At 40.6% G+C, this 14,850-nt stretch overlaps 2 protein-coding genes across 6 annotated transcripts in view; one reads left to right on the forward strand and one right to left on the reverse strand.

Moving 5' to 3' along the window:
- On the reverse strand, positions 1-5,166 carry LOC109076807 (leucine-rich repeat-containing protein 19-like). Of its 2 annotated transcripts, none has more exons than XM_042723350.1 (5): positions 5,040-5,166; positions 3,685-3,867; positions 3,095-3,464; positions 2,787-2,981; positions 1-1,137 (listed from the first exon to the last, which is right to left on the reverse strand). In XM_042723350.1, exons 2-5 carry the CDS (start codon positions 3,754-3,756, stop codon positions 761-763), a joined length of 1,014 nt encoding a protein of 337 aa, XP_042579284.1. In that variant the 5' UTR covers positions 3,757-3,867; positions 5,040-5,166; the 3' UTR covers positions 1-760. The 2 variants fall into 2 exon arrangements, with proteins under 2 accessions (XP_042579284.1, XP_018948002.2); XM_019092457.2 differs by having other exon boundaries at positions 3,685-3,768; positions 5,040-5,108.
- LOC109078808 (intraflagellar transport protein 74 homolog) overlaps positions 4,382-14,850 on the forward strand; it is a 29,354-nt gene continuing 18,885 nt past the window's right edge. For all 4 annotated transcript variants that reach the window (XM_042723352.1, XM_042723354.1, XM_042723351.1 and 1 more), the window contains exon 1: positions 4,382-4,684. The gene's annotated coding sequence lies outside the window, so the exon portion shown is untranslated. The remainder of the gene's footprint in view (positions 4,685-14,850) is intronic.

Consider the following 14,850-nt stretch of genomic DNA (forward strand, 5'->3'; position numbering starts at 1 on the left):
TGTCATTATTTAAATAATCTTTTAATTACCAGCTGGTTGACAAGCTGAACACAAACAATGAGATGGATGAAGTGGTGAATGACATCATCATGGTGAGACGACATTATTTACACAGCAACATCTTCCTCTCTGCTTTTCTCATATTCCTGCTCACTTTATTGTATGTATGTTTGACTCATTAGCTGAAAGCACAGAATGACAGAGAAGCACAGAGTATGGACGTGATATTCACCAAGAGAAGAGAGTGAGTAGTTTTGTTTCTTCACAAGAAAAGGTTTGGGAGAGTTTGTGCACAAGAGGGCAGCAGCTGACCTGTGCAATTTTTCTCGATCTCCTCCCGAGTATGACTGCTTTTCAGCTCAATCATGCCAGAGCTTCTTTTTAAATAATTCTATATGATTCTACATATTCTACAGAAAAATTACATGCAGTCAATTTACATCCTGGATATTTTGTTGGATATTAGAGATAAGATATTGCACACATCACTAAAAAGCTTTTAAAAAGAAAGATCTCTCATTAAAAATTTGAAATACTTTATGATAAAATGCTGTGACAGACAATTTTACACACTATTACCTGATGAGATACATGCATTTGCAATTCCAGTTCAGTGATCTTTGATTTTCATATTTTAATGACTTTTTCATATTGCACTTCTACACTGGAATAAAAAGATCCTCACAGTTTAATGCAAGAGCTTGGAGCTTCATTTTTCCACCCGCTTGCAGCCCCTGTCCTCCTCCTGCTCAGATCTCGCTCATGACTCGTCAGCATCCGCGTGTTCTCTGTAGTTTCCCGGCTCAATGTAGCCATCCTCTATAAAGCCATCATCTTCATCCTCAAAGGGCTGCAAGCTCAGTCCAGTGTCCAGGACCTCGTCCAGCTCCTGAGCGCTCGTGTCCGTCTGCTCTGTGTCCAGACTGAAGTTGGAAAAGCGTCCGGTATTGAAGACGCTGTGCTCCACGTCCTCACGGAGCCTCTGGTGCCGATAATTAAACAGAAGCTTGTACCACGAGGGAGATTTGACAGCGCATACAATGAGCATGGAAGTGCTGAGGGTTAGAGCCACGACACCAAGCAGGAACTTCCAGCTGTGGCTTCCTGTGGGTGTCTCACCATCCCTCGCCATCAACCCTGAGGAGAAACACATGCTCTGTAGAGTACACTGACTTCAGCTGTGTATTCAACAGTGTTTGTGAAAAATGTTTTTCTCATTGGCTACACAGTTATCTATCCTGTGTCCACTAAGAGGATCCACAGCAGAGTGCTATAACTTCATCTGCTTTTGTTATTGGAGCTGCACTCAGGGCTTAAAGTTCTCCGGCATTTTTTTTTTCTGCAGCGTTTGGCATGCAGAAAAAAAATAATACTACATTTTAAAAAAATCTTGTTGATGGATATCACTTTCGAGTCCATGAGTTCACCTACCAATGGTATGAGAGGAGCAGCTCTCAACCAAACTAACATTACTAGCCAATCAGAATGTTTTGCTCTTATAAACACGAGACGCGCATAATAACGAGAAGCGTGACAAAAAGCTGCGAGTTGCAATGGTCAAAGATGTCCATCTAGTGCATATTTAAATAGAAAAGCTAATTATAAAGCAGCAGAGCTTTGTAAACAACTCAGAGTAATCATATCATCTCCATAAGAAAGATATGATTTCCAGAACATATTTACCGGGATTTTTGAAAAGGTCCTGTTCACACATGATCTATTAATAGTAACTTACCTGTAATTTACCAGTAAAGACTGTATGTGTGAAAGGCTAAACTCTTCCTCTGTATATGCTATGAGTTTGAATTGCAATAATATTTATCTGGAAAAACAGTGTGCATTATCTCATTAGATTTGTAACATAAATCATTTATAAACATTTGCCAACACATATGCCATGTATTGTACATCGTGATATCAAAATAAAAGTTTCTGAAAGTGGCCAAATATTACAATTTAATGGATTTAAACATTGTTTAATCGCGCAGTAAAGTGAAACACCACCAGGCAGTTGGTGCCCTCTGCAGGTATTTATTTTAATACATCATATACTTAAGTTTGTTATGTTCATATTATGTACGGGCATATTACATTATGTATTTTAACAGTGTTGTTCAACACACTCATGTAATTTCTTGGTTTTGATATTTTATTTGAGCCAATTATTATTGCCTCATTAGTTTATATATAAATAGTCATACTAAAGCCTGGTTTTCACTTAGGTCTGTTTGTGTTACTAAAAAATATCAGATTACTCAGTTGTCAAAATAATCAGTAGATTACTTGATTACCAAAATAATCATGTTACAGCCCTAGATTAGTTAAAATATTTTCTAAATACAACTGCATTGTTTTACTTTTTGTAAGTGAAAGACAAATATTTTGTCATTGAAATTTTCTTAAAAATAGTATCAAAATATTGTCACGTTCTAGTGAACTAAGTATCTGTATTTTGTCTAATCTCGTGAGTTAAGTGTATTGTCACACCCCTAGTGTTGATAAGCGGTGATATAGCTCATAATTTTCCAAGTGTATGATATAGCTTTCATTCTTCAGGTCAACCATATATTCATGAAAAAAAATCAGCTTGAATAAAGAAAGCAAATATACAAAAATTAAAAAATTCACACACACATCACACACTTCAAAAGCTCCTCCACCCCCCCCCCCAAAAAAGTTCAGGCTCAGGATTTTTATTTTTTTTGCTTTAACCCCTGTGCACTGTTTGAGCTCAGCACAAGTTAGTGTTTTAGAGACGTCAGGCGTGTTACTGCTTGTGTGTTTACCTTTGCTGGAGCTGTTGACGTGACTGCTGTTGCTTGGCTCTACGGTGGGTGCTGGTGTTGATGTTGATCTGGTGTTCAATGTGGTGGCTGTAGATTTCTCCACAGATGTTTTGACGGTTGTGGCTTGAATTGAGCAGGAATGGTTTCCATCAAGCACAGTTGTTTTCTGGGGGGTGTAACAAGTGACTTCTTTCCCTGAAAGACCAACACGTAATTTTGCAGATTATTAAATCCAAACAAACATTAAATAGGCAAAGACTTATAGACCATATCTGAAGACAAAAACCAACTAAAGGGCTCGTTCTCACCTATCAATACGCCGGAGTCGTTCAGCTCTTTGATGAGGCTTGTGAGCGAGCAGGAGCAGTTCAATGGGTTGTCCTTCAGATCCAAACTCTTCAGATTTCTCACTCCTTTAAAGATGTCTTTGTCAAGGGTTTGCAAGCTATTTCCCCTCAGTTTAAGAATCTCTAGGTTTGTGAGTTTGTCAAAAGCTCCAGGTGGCAGCATCTGTATGTGGTTATAAGAAAGGTCTAGCATCTTAATCCTGCGATATTTCTGTAAGGTGTATATATCCGAGGTGGACATCACAAGTGAGTTGTTGCTCAGGATCCATCCGGTGATGTTTGTAGGTGTATCATTAGGAATCTCTGTCAGGGATGTGTTGCTCATGTCCACCTGAACACAAATGGTGAATGTTTGTTTGACACTGGAGTGTAATGCTCGACGAGCCACAAGGACAGGAGACTGCAGGTCCCCTCTTTTCACTGTAGTTTACATCAACTTGTAACTCTCCAGTCTATGATTTGGCTGTGACTTATTGTTAAACAGTGACTTAGACATGAATATCACTTTGATACAGAACATGTTGGCATAACTGAGTGTGAAAGACACTCACCTGCTGTGCGATCACACCTGAGCTCATGAGAATTGCTGCGACCCACACCACGTGCATCTGTCTCCCGGCCATGATCTCTGTTACCTGTGATAACAGCACTGCATCAACCAAACAAACAGCGTCCTGTCCATAAGAGGAACCACAGTTCTTGCTAAATGGTCCTGTCTGTTGTGAGCTGTAGTCCTAAAGAGCAGAGAAGGCTCTTGAGAAAGTAAAAACCTTCTTCATGAGTGTCACACAAAGAGGATCTTTGTGCAGACGAGTCCCTCTCCTATCAGCATGCTGCTGTCCCGTGTCTCTCTGCTTGTGTTTGTTGCTGTTTTATGTTATCTGCCATCAGCCACAAAGATACTCATGGTCTTCTCTGGCTGGCATGAGACACAAAGTCACCCAGTGTTCTCTAGCGGAGAGAGGCCTGTTTTCTTGCTGTGATGCATTATTGTTCAGTTGCATTAAGGACAGATGCTTGTTTCTTTCTTATCTTATAAACACAGACCAACTTGAAGAATGTTTTAAAATATCTTTAATAAAATATATTTTTTCAATTGCAGAATTAGTGTCATATGCTTTGCGTTTGCTCTCATGTGTGCGATTCTCAAGGTCTCTAACAGAGACTTGGTCATTATAGTACGTTGTCTAATATAGTTGCAATTTATTGAATTACCACATCTTTAATATGAATGTGTTTATCAGAATCTGTTTTAATAGTAATGTTGGGCCAATTCCTATTACTGGATTTAAAAGACTCTCTAGTGATAATTGTAGCTCTGTTTTCCTCCTAAACTTCTCCAAAAACCTTTGTCGTTGTCTTTTCCTGTATTGCCTGTATACCACTCACAGTCCCTGTTGGATATTTACATGTGTCAGTGTTTTGCGTCCTGTGCACTCCATTTGAGACTGGTTTATCCCCCCCACCCCCAACATTGTCTTCTGCTGTAAAGCTCCGCCCATCTGTCTTGATTGACACACCTGACAGCCCGTCGTCTCTATTTGCTTTAAGGTTTGTTCAGTTCAAAATGTATATTTGTTTTTCGTTTTGTTTCAGGTCATGCTTAACCATACATGGAAATGAAGTTGCATTTAATAGATCATTTGAAAAGCCTCTTTGAACCTTTGAAGTAAAGAAAAGCCTGTGGTGACCATTATATGGCATTATTCCAGGTTTTCATAATGTAATCAGTTTGTTTCAACTGGCTGCTATAACATTTCTTTGAGTCAATCTAAAGTCAAAGTGTTATGATAGCATTGAGGATCTTTGCCTCATAATCTGCATAAGACATCAGTTTTTCACTTTTGTTAGGGTTAAAATAAAAAAAATAAAAAACTTTATAGATATGAATGTAAGAGTCACTTACCCTTGAGTGCTGTGTAATAGTCTGTGTCAACTCATGCTTACAAGATCTCAGACAGAGACAAACCTTTGCTCTCTGTAATAAAAAGACTGGCTAAAGATTGACCACAGTCACTGACTTAAGATAGTGAACTATAGGTTATATTGTGCTGTTCCTGTATCTCAAGCAGTAGAGCACGCTAATAGCAAATCCAAGGTCATGGGTTCCATTCCCAGGCAATACATGAACTGATAAAATGTATACCTTAAATGCAGTGTAAGCTGCCTTGGATAAACTTCTGTCAAATTCATGAAGTGAACTTTGGTACAGTCTCAAAGTTTCTTAATACAATCATGAAAATAATCTTTAGTCTCTTTTTAAAGGCCAATATATTCTAGAGCTTTTTAATAAACTTAAATAATTATCTAAATTTGTTTCGAAAAGTTGCCATGGAACTGTAAATTGTAAAAATGTGGATTATTATTGACAGCAAAGTTGTTTATTGTGGTTACTGTTATAGTTTTTGTGAGGTGTACAGAGATGTGAAGTGTGCTTAAATGCTCTCTTTAGGCTCAAGTGTGTTCAGGTAGTTCAGGACAGAGAACCTGGACAAGGAGTTGTGTAACACGACCAGTTTTTCTTGAAGTTGTAACACAGATGTGCACACCTCTGTCTGTGAACTTACCCTGATCTTACTGTCTGTGCTGGGGTGACTGGAAAGGTACAGTAAGATGATCAGTTTTCATTAGATGGAAAAATGGGAACCACTGGAGATTTTTTTATTCCAAGTCAAGATTCATGCAGCTACTGCAGGATCAAGTCAAGTCAAGTCAAGTCACCTTTATTTATATAGAGCTTTATACAAAACAGATTGTGTCAAAGCAACTGAACAACATTAATTAGGAAAAGAGTGTGTCAATAATGCAAAAAGATCATCAGCCTGGAGAAGCAGAGATGTGTGTCATCAGCACTAGTGGTAGGAAACATCATGTGCCTGGATAAATAGTGATGTTGTGTATACCAGGAAAAGTCACAAGTTTGTTTGAAAAGATCCAAACCCAGTTCACTTAAAGTGACCTCAGTCCTTTTGGTGTAAAAATTATAAAGGACTCAAAATAAAAGTTTCTTTGATTGGTCCACTTGAGCACTGAAGTGATCTTAAACCCTTTCTTGATCACTCATGGAGTTAATTGGTTAACAAATGTTCAGGAGCAGGGGCACGCCCCAAACAATCGCCTGACTTCCTGAAACCTCCATATATATCGGGTCACCTTATACCATACTGCTAGTCTTGTTCTCTCGAAGGACAGATGGACTTGCCTGGCCTGGACGGCGCTCTGTTCGATTCAATGTCACTGGCGACACTTGACGATCAACTCTCATCGCCCCGATCGCAGTCTCTTTCCGAGCGGTCGCGTTCAGTCGCGCACATTCTGGGCCACGAGTGTCTATTCCCAGGCTCATCTCGGGAAGACTCTTGCGCGGTGGACGCAGAAACTGAATTTTCGCTCCCCTCGCGAGCCACTTCTCTGATGCTTCCTAAGCACTCCCATTGAACGTCTTTTAGAATCCAGAGCCGAGGACAACTGAACCACGGGTCACCTTAAACACGCACTTAAATCCAAGGTATCCAATTCAATCGTGCAGATAACAAACAGTTATTTCAACTATATTCAGTATCAATAAAACTTCTGTCATTACAAACTTTGAGCCCTCAGCACTTCCGGCAACTCCTAGGGAGTCACTCTCCATTACACGTGACGTCACAAGAATTCTCCTCCAAAGCATCAGACAGCAGCTCCCTCTAGAGGCAGGCAAGACGTAATTCCACCTGCACTCGCTCAGTCTGATCTCTCCCAAAATTCTTCTCTTCTCTATGCTCACAGTTTGCTCATAAAACTCCACTCACAAACATCCTTTCATCCCAAAATCCATTCCTATACCCTTCCCTTCAGCTGATTACAGCAGTACGGCTCACAGCCCAAAGACATGCAGGCTGGTTAAATTGAACATTCTAAATTGTTCCCCCTTGACTCGTATGTATTACAGACTTGTGTATGGATTGATTTATGTATTAACACTGTAAAACCTGACAAGTAACTTAACTCAAACCATTTGAGTAAACAAATACCCTTAAAAACAATCAGCAATACGGCTCCATGTTTACTAATAATTATCTATAGCTACTTCTAAATTCCAGATGCCCATTCACTGTCCCTCATGCCAAAGTCCTTTTAAGACAAGTCATGTCACTCGGTGGCCATCTTTGAAATGCCTCTTAGAGCAACTCCTATCTCTTTGTATGGGGAAACATCAAATTCTCCAAAACTGTTCACTAAGCTTATGATTAAATTTCATATTTGAAATCACCAAAGAAATCTGACAACAACTGTGTCATAAATGTTGTTACTTTTGCTTAAATAGCGTTATTAAAAGCTTAATTGTTCAGGCTAGATCAGTCAGTGCGCATGTGCAGTCCTAAGCGCACGTCTCAGACCACTGACTGTTTCTATAGCAACCGGGACGCTTCTAACAGCAGCTGCAGTGACATGCTCACTTTTCAGATTAGCAATTAGCTCTTTCATTCAGAAGGCGGGGCTTCCTGCGATTTAGTGGCCATATTGAGCATTGCATATTTCCCCATTCAAAACTAAAGGAGTGACACGTCTTGGGTATTCTATAGTCTTTGCTCATGCAGACCAGCCGGTCTCCTTCAACCTCCAATTCTATTTCCAAATCTTCTATTCATTCTCCCCCTCCCGCCCTCGCTCCCTCCCTGCATCTTGCAACACACCCCACTCATACTCATTCACTTAGCAAACCACGGAGCTTGGCTCGCCAAAGCGGATACCACTAATGCCAAGTCTTGCCTATCCATCAAGAATCCAGTGAGGCTTCTGGGAAGGTGCCATTAATTCACCGTGAGCCACATTCGATTGCAGAAGCAGCCCAATGATGTTAGACTCTCTTTCCGAAGCTACGATGGATTTTTACTAACAACTACAGACTCCTTTACATTCTTCACTTGCTCAAAGACTTCAAATCGTTGCACCTTCATCTGCACCACCATAATTAGGATATCCACACCAATCTACTTTTTCACTAAAGCAAGCTTTTGACAGAAATCTACTCATCCGCTCAGACTATGCAGCAGAAGTCAAAATATAAAAAAGAGATGATTATGTTTGGCAGTTATGCAATTCATGCATTGGCCTACTTAATCTCTACTCAACAACAATTCCTCCTACGAGCAACTCATATACCAGGACTCCTCAATCTCATGGCTGACTGTTCGTCTCATTTCCCATTTCCAGAAGTTAGACTTGGCCCCAGAATAAACATGCATCCCTCCCCGGTCATACCACAGATCAGACACCAAGAAGCCATTCTTAATTGCCTTGCTCCAGGCATGATCTCCAGAATACCTCTCCAGCTGGAATGGTCTCAAAGCTTCCTTTCCCATCAACCGACCCGTCGTCCATTCACAACTTAACATCTTACGCTCATTCCTTCCTAAGATCCACATGTGCGTTTATAAACCTACTTGTCAGGGATCAACTACTTGTCAGTCTGTCCATTTCTCCCTCATCAATACTCTCTCATCCTGCCATCTATCAACAGGTTGGCTTAAAACCCACTCACAAACATCCTTTCAGGCCAACATCCATTCTTCCACCCTTCCTTCAGCCACTTACAGCATATGGCTCCCAGTTTTCTAATGATTCAAGCAGCTACTTCTGCAGTCCAGGTGCCTCATCCAGTGCCCAAGGGACCCTACCTCACGTGGGCCAGCCAGGACTCCTCCAACCACCAATTCCATTTCCTCTGGTCTAACATTTCCCCTTTTCCCCTCCATCAATACCTGCACATCCTGCCATCTAGCAATAGGTACATACTTAGCCAAAGCCACACCACCTACTCGGCCAGCTTCAGCAGTCCATCACCTTCTGTCTCAGTAGCTTTACGCTCACAAATAATTCAGCAGCAGGTTGTCTACAGCATTCCAACCAAGGGTCATTCAGGAGCCCTCTCAACCCTGAACTCTACTGCTGGATATTCAAATTTTAAACATCTCTTTACGTGAACTTGTGGAGCCCCCTCAAATACAGCTTCAGCATGCTCAATTACAGCCCCCCTCCCCCTTAAACCTCAGCACTTCTCCATGCAAACTACAGCTATCTGTTGCAGCTCCATCCCCTCCAGTTATTCCAATGCTGATAGAAATGCCCCTCAGTAAACATTAACCTTTCCTTAAATCATTGACATAGAGGCCGGCCAATCCTGCAAGAGAGAGGCAGGATGGCACCCAACAACCTCAATCATCTGGGCTGCCACTTGTCTAACTGCAGGCTCCTTCACACCTGCACGTTCTGTGACAGAGCCCATTCGAGAAACTCCTGCCCTCATAACCCTACAACACCAGCAGACTGACTTGCAAAGCACCTCCACACTCCTATCAAGAACCTGATATAGTTGACAGGCCACTAGCAGAAGAGGCTGAATTAAATCAACTTATCTTCTCTCCACGACACTCGCATTCCAACCTTTAACAGTATCATCACAACCCCAGAATACTCATTCACTTAGCAGGCCACAGAGCTTGGCTCGCCAAAGCCGATACCACTAATGTCAAGTCTTGCCTATCCATCAAGAATCCAGTGAGGCTTCTGGGAAGGTGCCATTAATTCACCGTGAGCCACATTTGATTGCAGAAGCAGCCATAGGATGTTAGACTCTCTTTCCGAAGCTACGATTGATTCTTACTAACAACCACAGACTCCTTTACGTTCTTCACCTCCTCGAAGACTTCAAATCAGTACCAGAAGAGGCTGAATCAAATCAACTTATCTTCTCTCCATGACACTCGCATTCCAACCATTAACCATATCATCACAACCTCAGAATACTCATTCACTTAGCAAACCACGGAGCTTGGCTCGCCAAAGCAGATACCACTAATGCCAAGTCTTGCCTATCCATCAAGAATCCAGTGAGGCTTCTGGGAAGGTGCCATTAATTCACTGTGAGCCACATTCGATTGCAGAAGCAGCCCAAGGATGTTAGACTCTCTTTCCGAAGCTACGATGGATTTTTACTAACAACCACAGACTCCTTTACATTCTTCACTTCCTCAAAGACTTCAAATCGTTGCACCTTCATCTGCACCACCATAATTAGGATATCCACACCAATCTACTTTTTCACTAAACTCTGCCTTTCATTATCAGAGTAGAAATCTCAAAGCCTCACCCTTCATCTGAGCTAGACAGGTGTATTAAGCGTCAGCTACCAGGACTTCTAGGCCACCTTAACAATGCCATCCAGATAATACCTCAAGGGAAATCTTTAAAACAAGAAACACCACATCAGAAATCTACTCATCCGCTCAGACTATGCAGCAGAAGTCAAAATATAAACAAGAGATGATTGTTTGGCAGTTATGCAATTCATGCATCTGCCTACTTAATCTCTACTCAACAACAATTCCTCCTACGAGCAACTCATATACCAGGACTTCTCAATCTCGTAGCTGACTGTTCGTCTCATTTCCCATTTCCAGAAGTTAGACTTGGCTCCAAAATAAACATGCATCCCTCCCTGGTCATACCACAGATCAGACACCAAGAAGCCATTCTTAATTGCCTTGCTCCAGGCATGATCTCCAGAATACCTCTCCAGCTGGAATGGTCTCAAAGCTTCCTTTCCCATCAACCAACCCGTCGTCCATTCACAACTTAACATCTTACGCTCATTCCTTCCTAAGATCCACATGTGCGTTTATAAACCTACTTGTCAGGGATCAACTACTCCTATGAATAACCACTGGCTACGATTGCCCAGCTTTCTTTTATTCTCACACATTCGTACTAACAAACGCTTACGAAAACAAGAACCTGCATTAACCATCGAACGCCTGAACTATTTAGCCTCCGCATCCTCTCTGTATGATCAGGCATTCCGAGGTCACGCTTAAATCAGCTCTCCCCAACTTTGGGGGTCCTAATTGTCCGGCCTAAATATATGCTAGAGACGGTACCCCACCCTGAGTCTCACTGAGCCAACAATTCTAGATGCCCTGATCAACCTGACCATCATCCCATTCCCTTGACCCCTTCATCCTCTTTCTACTCTTCCCCAACTCGCTGTTCAACTAACAGTTTCATAGCTTGTTTGTGGTGTGGTCCTAGCTAGTGAAATGGAGTTAATTGTTTAACAGATGTTCAGGAGCAGGGGCACGCCCCAAACGATCACCTGACTTCCTGAAACCTCCATATATATCGGGTCACCTTATACCGTACTGCTAGTCTCGTTCTCTTGAACCCACCCTTCCCTCCCTTCCTCATCCATTCAGCCAACCTTATCCCACATTATCTTTCTTTCAGGTTGTATCGGGGGGTCCTAATTGTCCGGCCTAAATATATGCTAGAGACTGTACCCCCACCCTGAGTCTCACTGAGCCAACAATTCTAGATGCCCTGATCAACCTGACCATCATCCCATTCCTTTGACCCCTTCATCCTCTTTCTACTCTTCCCCAACTCTCTGTTCAACTAACAGTTTCATAGCTTGTTTGTGGCATGGTCCTAGCTAGTGAACACAACTTCATAAAAACTCAGAATCTAGCTCTCTGTGCAGCAGTGAAATGCTGGAGTCTGACCTACTGGAAAAGATGAAGAGGAAAGAGAAGAGGTTGAGGATGAGGTGGAAATTTCTGATAATATCTCTGGTCAAGACATTCACAGAACTTTATCAATGCATTTCAGTCCAATTTAAGCTTAAATGGGAACATTAAGTATAAAGTTAATTTAACCTTATTTTTCTCAGATAAGTTAAGATCCTTTTTTCTCAAAATTTCAAGGTAAGCTGTATTTCATTATTCAGTTTTAGTAGTTATAGTTTTCCATTAAGAATTCTATAATATTATATCATGGTCTGTCTGAAAACTCAATTCTGATTGGCTGTCAGGTATGAATTAAAACCGTTTAATGCACAGGTAGTTCAAAGTCAGTTTAATCATTGTTCTGTATTAGACCACTGCTTTCATTGATGCACACACACACACACACACACACACACACACACACACACACACACACACACACACACACACTCATCAGTCACACACAGAGGTCGGAGATCATGCTGCAGATGCACAGAAAGGAGCACAGCATAGAAACTGAAGAAACTAAACTCACATACGCAACTTTCATCTCTCTCTCTCTGTCTCTTTCTCTCTCAATAATTCATCTAAATCAATGCTATAATTCTTGCATTCAAATAAAATATTATATAAATGACAACATAATTATTTTATATTGTTAGAATTAACAGTTGGTTTATTCACCAATTTCTTTTTGAGAAATGTGACAAGAGTCTAAAACATATTAAATTACTTTGGTTAATAATAATAATAATAATAATAAAATAACCTATACATACAAAAAAACATACAAATAATAAACTGCTTAGTTAAACCTCACCATTATGTTGGTTCATAGAAAAACGTACTGACACCTTGTTGCTTTGACAAGTCACGAAGAAACTGAACCACAAACGAACCATACAGGGTTCTGAGTACTTTTCTGGCTTAACTGTTTAGAAGCAGATCTCTTAGAAGTGGTGAACGCCTCACTTCTTTCTGGGACATTTCCAAACTCCCTGAAAACTGCAGTTGTAAAGCCCCTCCTGAAAAAGAGCAATCTTGATAACACCATTTTGAGCAATTATAGACCAATATCTAATCTTCCTTTTATAGGCAAATTATAGAAAAGGTAGTTTTTAATCAGCTGAACAAATACTTAAACTCAAATGGATACCTGGACAATTTTCAATCTGGTTTCCGACCGCATCACAGCACAGAGACAGCGCTCATTAAGATAATAAATGATATTCGCTTAAATTCTGACTCTGGCAAAATATCAGTGCTGGTATTGCTAGATCTCAGTGCTGCGTTTGACACTGTCGATCATAACATACTACTAGAGAGACTGGAAAACTGGGTCGGCCTTTCTGGGATGGTACTCAAATGGTTCAGGTCATACTTAGAAGGGAGAGGTTATTATGTGAGTCTAGGAGAGCATAAGTCTAAGTGGACGTCCATGACATGCGGAGTCCCACAAGGCTCAATTCTGGCACCGCTCTTGTTTAGCCTGCATATGCTCCCACTAAGTCAGACAATGAGAAAGAACCAAATTGCCTATCACAGCTATGCTGATGATACCCAGATTTACCTAGCCTTATCGCCAAATAACTACAGCCCCATTGACTCCCTCTGCCAATGTATTGATGAAATTAATAGTTGGATGTGCCAGAACTTTCTTCAGTTAAACAAGGAAAAAAAACTGAAGTTATTGCATTTGGAAACAAAGATGAAGTTTTCAAGGTGAATGCATACCTTGACTCAAGGGGACAAACAACTAAAAATCAAGTCAGGAATCTTGGTGTGATTCTGGAGACAGACCTTAGTTTCAATAGTCATGTCATAGCAGTAACTAAATCAGCATACTATCATTTAAAAAAAACATTGCAAGAATTAGATGTTTTGTTTCCAGTCAAGACTTAGAGAAACTTGTTCATGCCTTTATCACCAGCAGGGTGGACTACTGTAATGGTCTCCTCACCGGCCTTCCCAAAAAGACCATTAGACAGCTGCAGCTCATCCAGAACGCTGCTGCCAGGATTCTGACTAGAACCAGAAAATCTGAGCATATCACACCAGTCCTCAGGTCCTTACACTGGCTTCCAGTTACATTTAGGATTGATTTTAAAGTACTTTTACTCGTTTATAAATCACTCAATGACCTAGGACCAAAATATATTGCAGATATGTTCACTGAATATAAACCTAACAGACCACTCAGATCATTAGGATCGAGACAGTTAGAAATACCAAGGGTTCACAAAAAAACAAGGGGAATCCGCCTTTAGTTACTATGCCGCCCGCAGTTGGAATCAGCTTCCAGAAGAGATCAGATGTGCTAAAACATTAGTCACATTAAAAATCTAGACTCAAAACTCATCTGTTTAGCTGTGCATTTGTTGAATGAGCACTGTGCGATTGCCTGAATTGATTGCACTGTATTTTACATATTCACTGTATTCTATGTAAAATCATTTTCTATTTTTAACTGTTTTAAATTCATTTTAAATAAGTCAATTTTTAAATAATTTCCAGTCTTTTAAAATTGCTTGTTTTACTTTCTTTTAAAATTGCTTGTTTTATTTTTGTTATTATTTTTCTTAATGATTATTTTACCTTCTTTTATGTAAAGCACTTTGAATTACCATTGTGTACGAAATGTGCTATATAAATAAACTTGCCTTGCCTTTTAAAGAGCCTGAGATCACTTGGTTTATTCACTAGAGTTGTAGTCAAGTCCAGCTTTGTCGAGTCCAAGTCAAGTCCAAGACCAGGACTATTTGAGACCGAGTCCAAAGAGGTTCGAGTCCAAGTCAAGTCCAAGTCCAAGTCCAAAAGTTTCGCGTCCAAGTCAAGACCGAGTCCAAATGAGAGGAAAAAAAAGGATCCTCTTCAAGACCACACTTAACTCATGTATGTGATGTGAGAGACAGCATATCTCCTATTCTAAGAAAATAATGCTGCTGTTTGCTGACATTATGTCTGTGGTCAAAAATTAAAACGACTGATGCCTTGGCGCAGCACACACACATGCAAAGCTAAGGATATGACAAATGCGCGCAGTTAAGGCTAGAAGGGATACGTTTGGCTCTACTGGGCATGCGCACATAAATACAGCAAATTTTTTGTCATACTGCACTAGGGCTTGCATAGACTAGTCAAGCGCTGTCGGAAACAATCGACTACTCGAACATG

This window comes from Cyprinus carpio, chromosome B5, assembly GCF_018340385.1.
Source record: "Cyprinus carpio isolate SPL01 chromosome B5, ASM1834038v1, whole genome shotgun sequence".
Lineage (NCBI taxonomy): Eukaryota > Metazoa > Chordata > Actinopteri > Cypriniformes > Cyprinidae > Cyprinus > Cyprinus carpio.

Bases quoted from the DNA above. Each gene is read 5' to 3' on its own strand.
- LOC109076807 (XM_042723350.1), bottom strand. From the start codon at position 3,756: ATGGCCGGGAGACAGATGCACGTGGTGTGGGTCGCAGCAATTCTCATG. The intron at 2,982-3,094 runs GTGAGAACGAGC...TTGGTCTTTCAG, and splicing joins CGACTCCGGCGTATTGATAG to GGAAAGAAGTCACTTGTTAC. The intron at 1,138-2,786 runs GTAAACACACAA...GTTTCTCCTCAG, and splicing joins CGTCAACAGCTCCAGCAAAG to GGTTGATGGCGAGGGATGGT.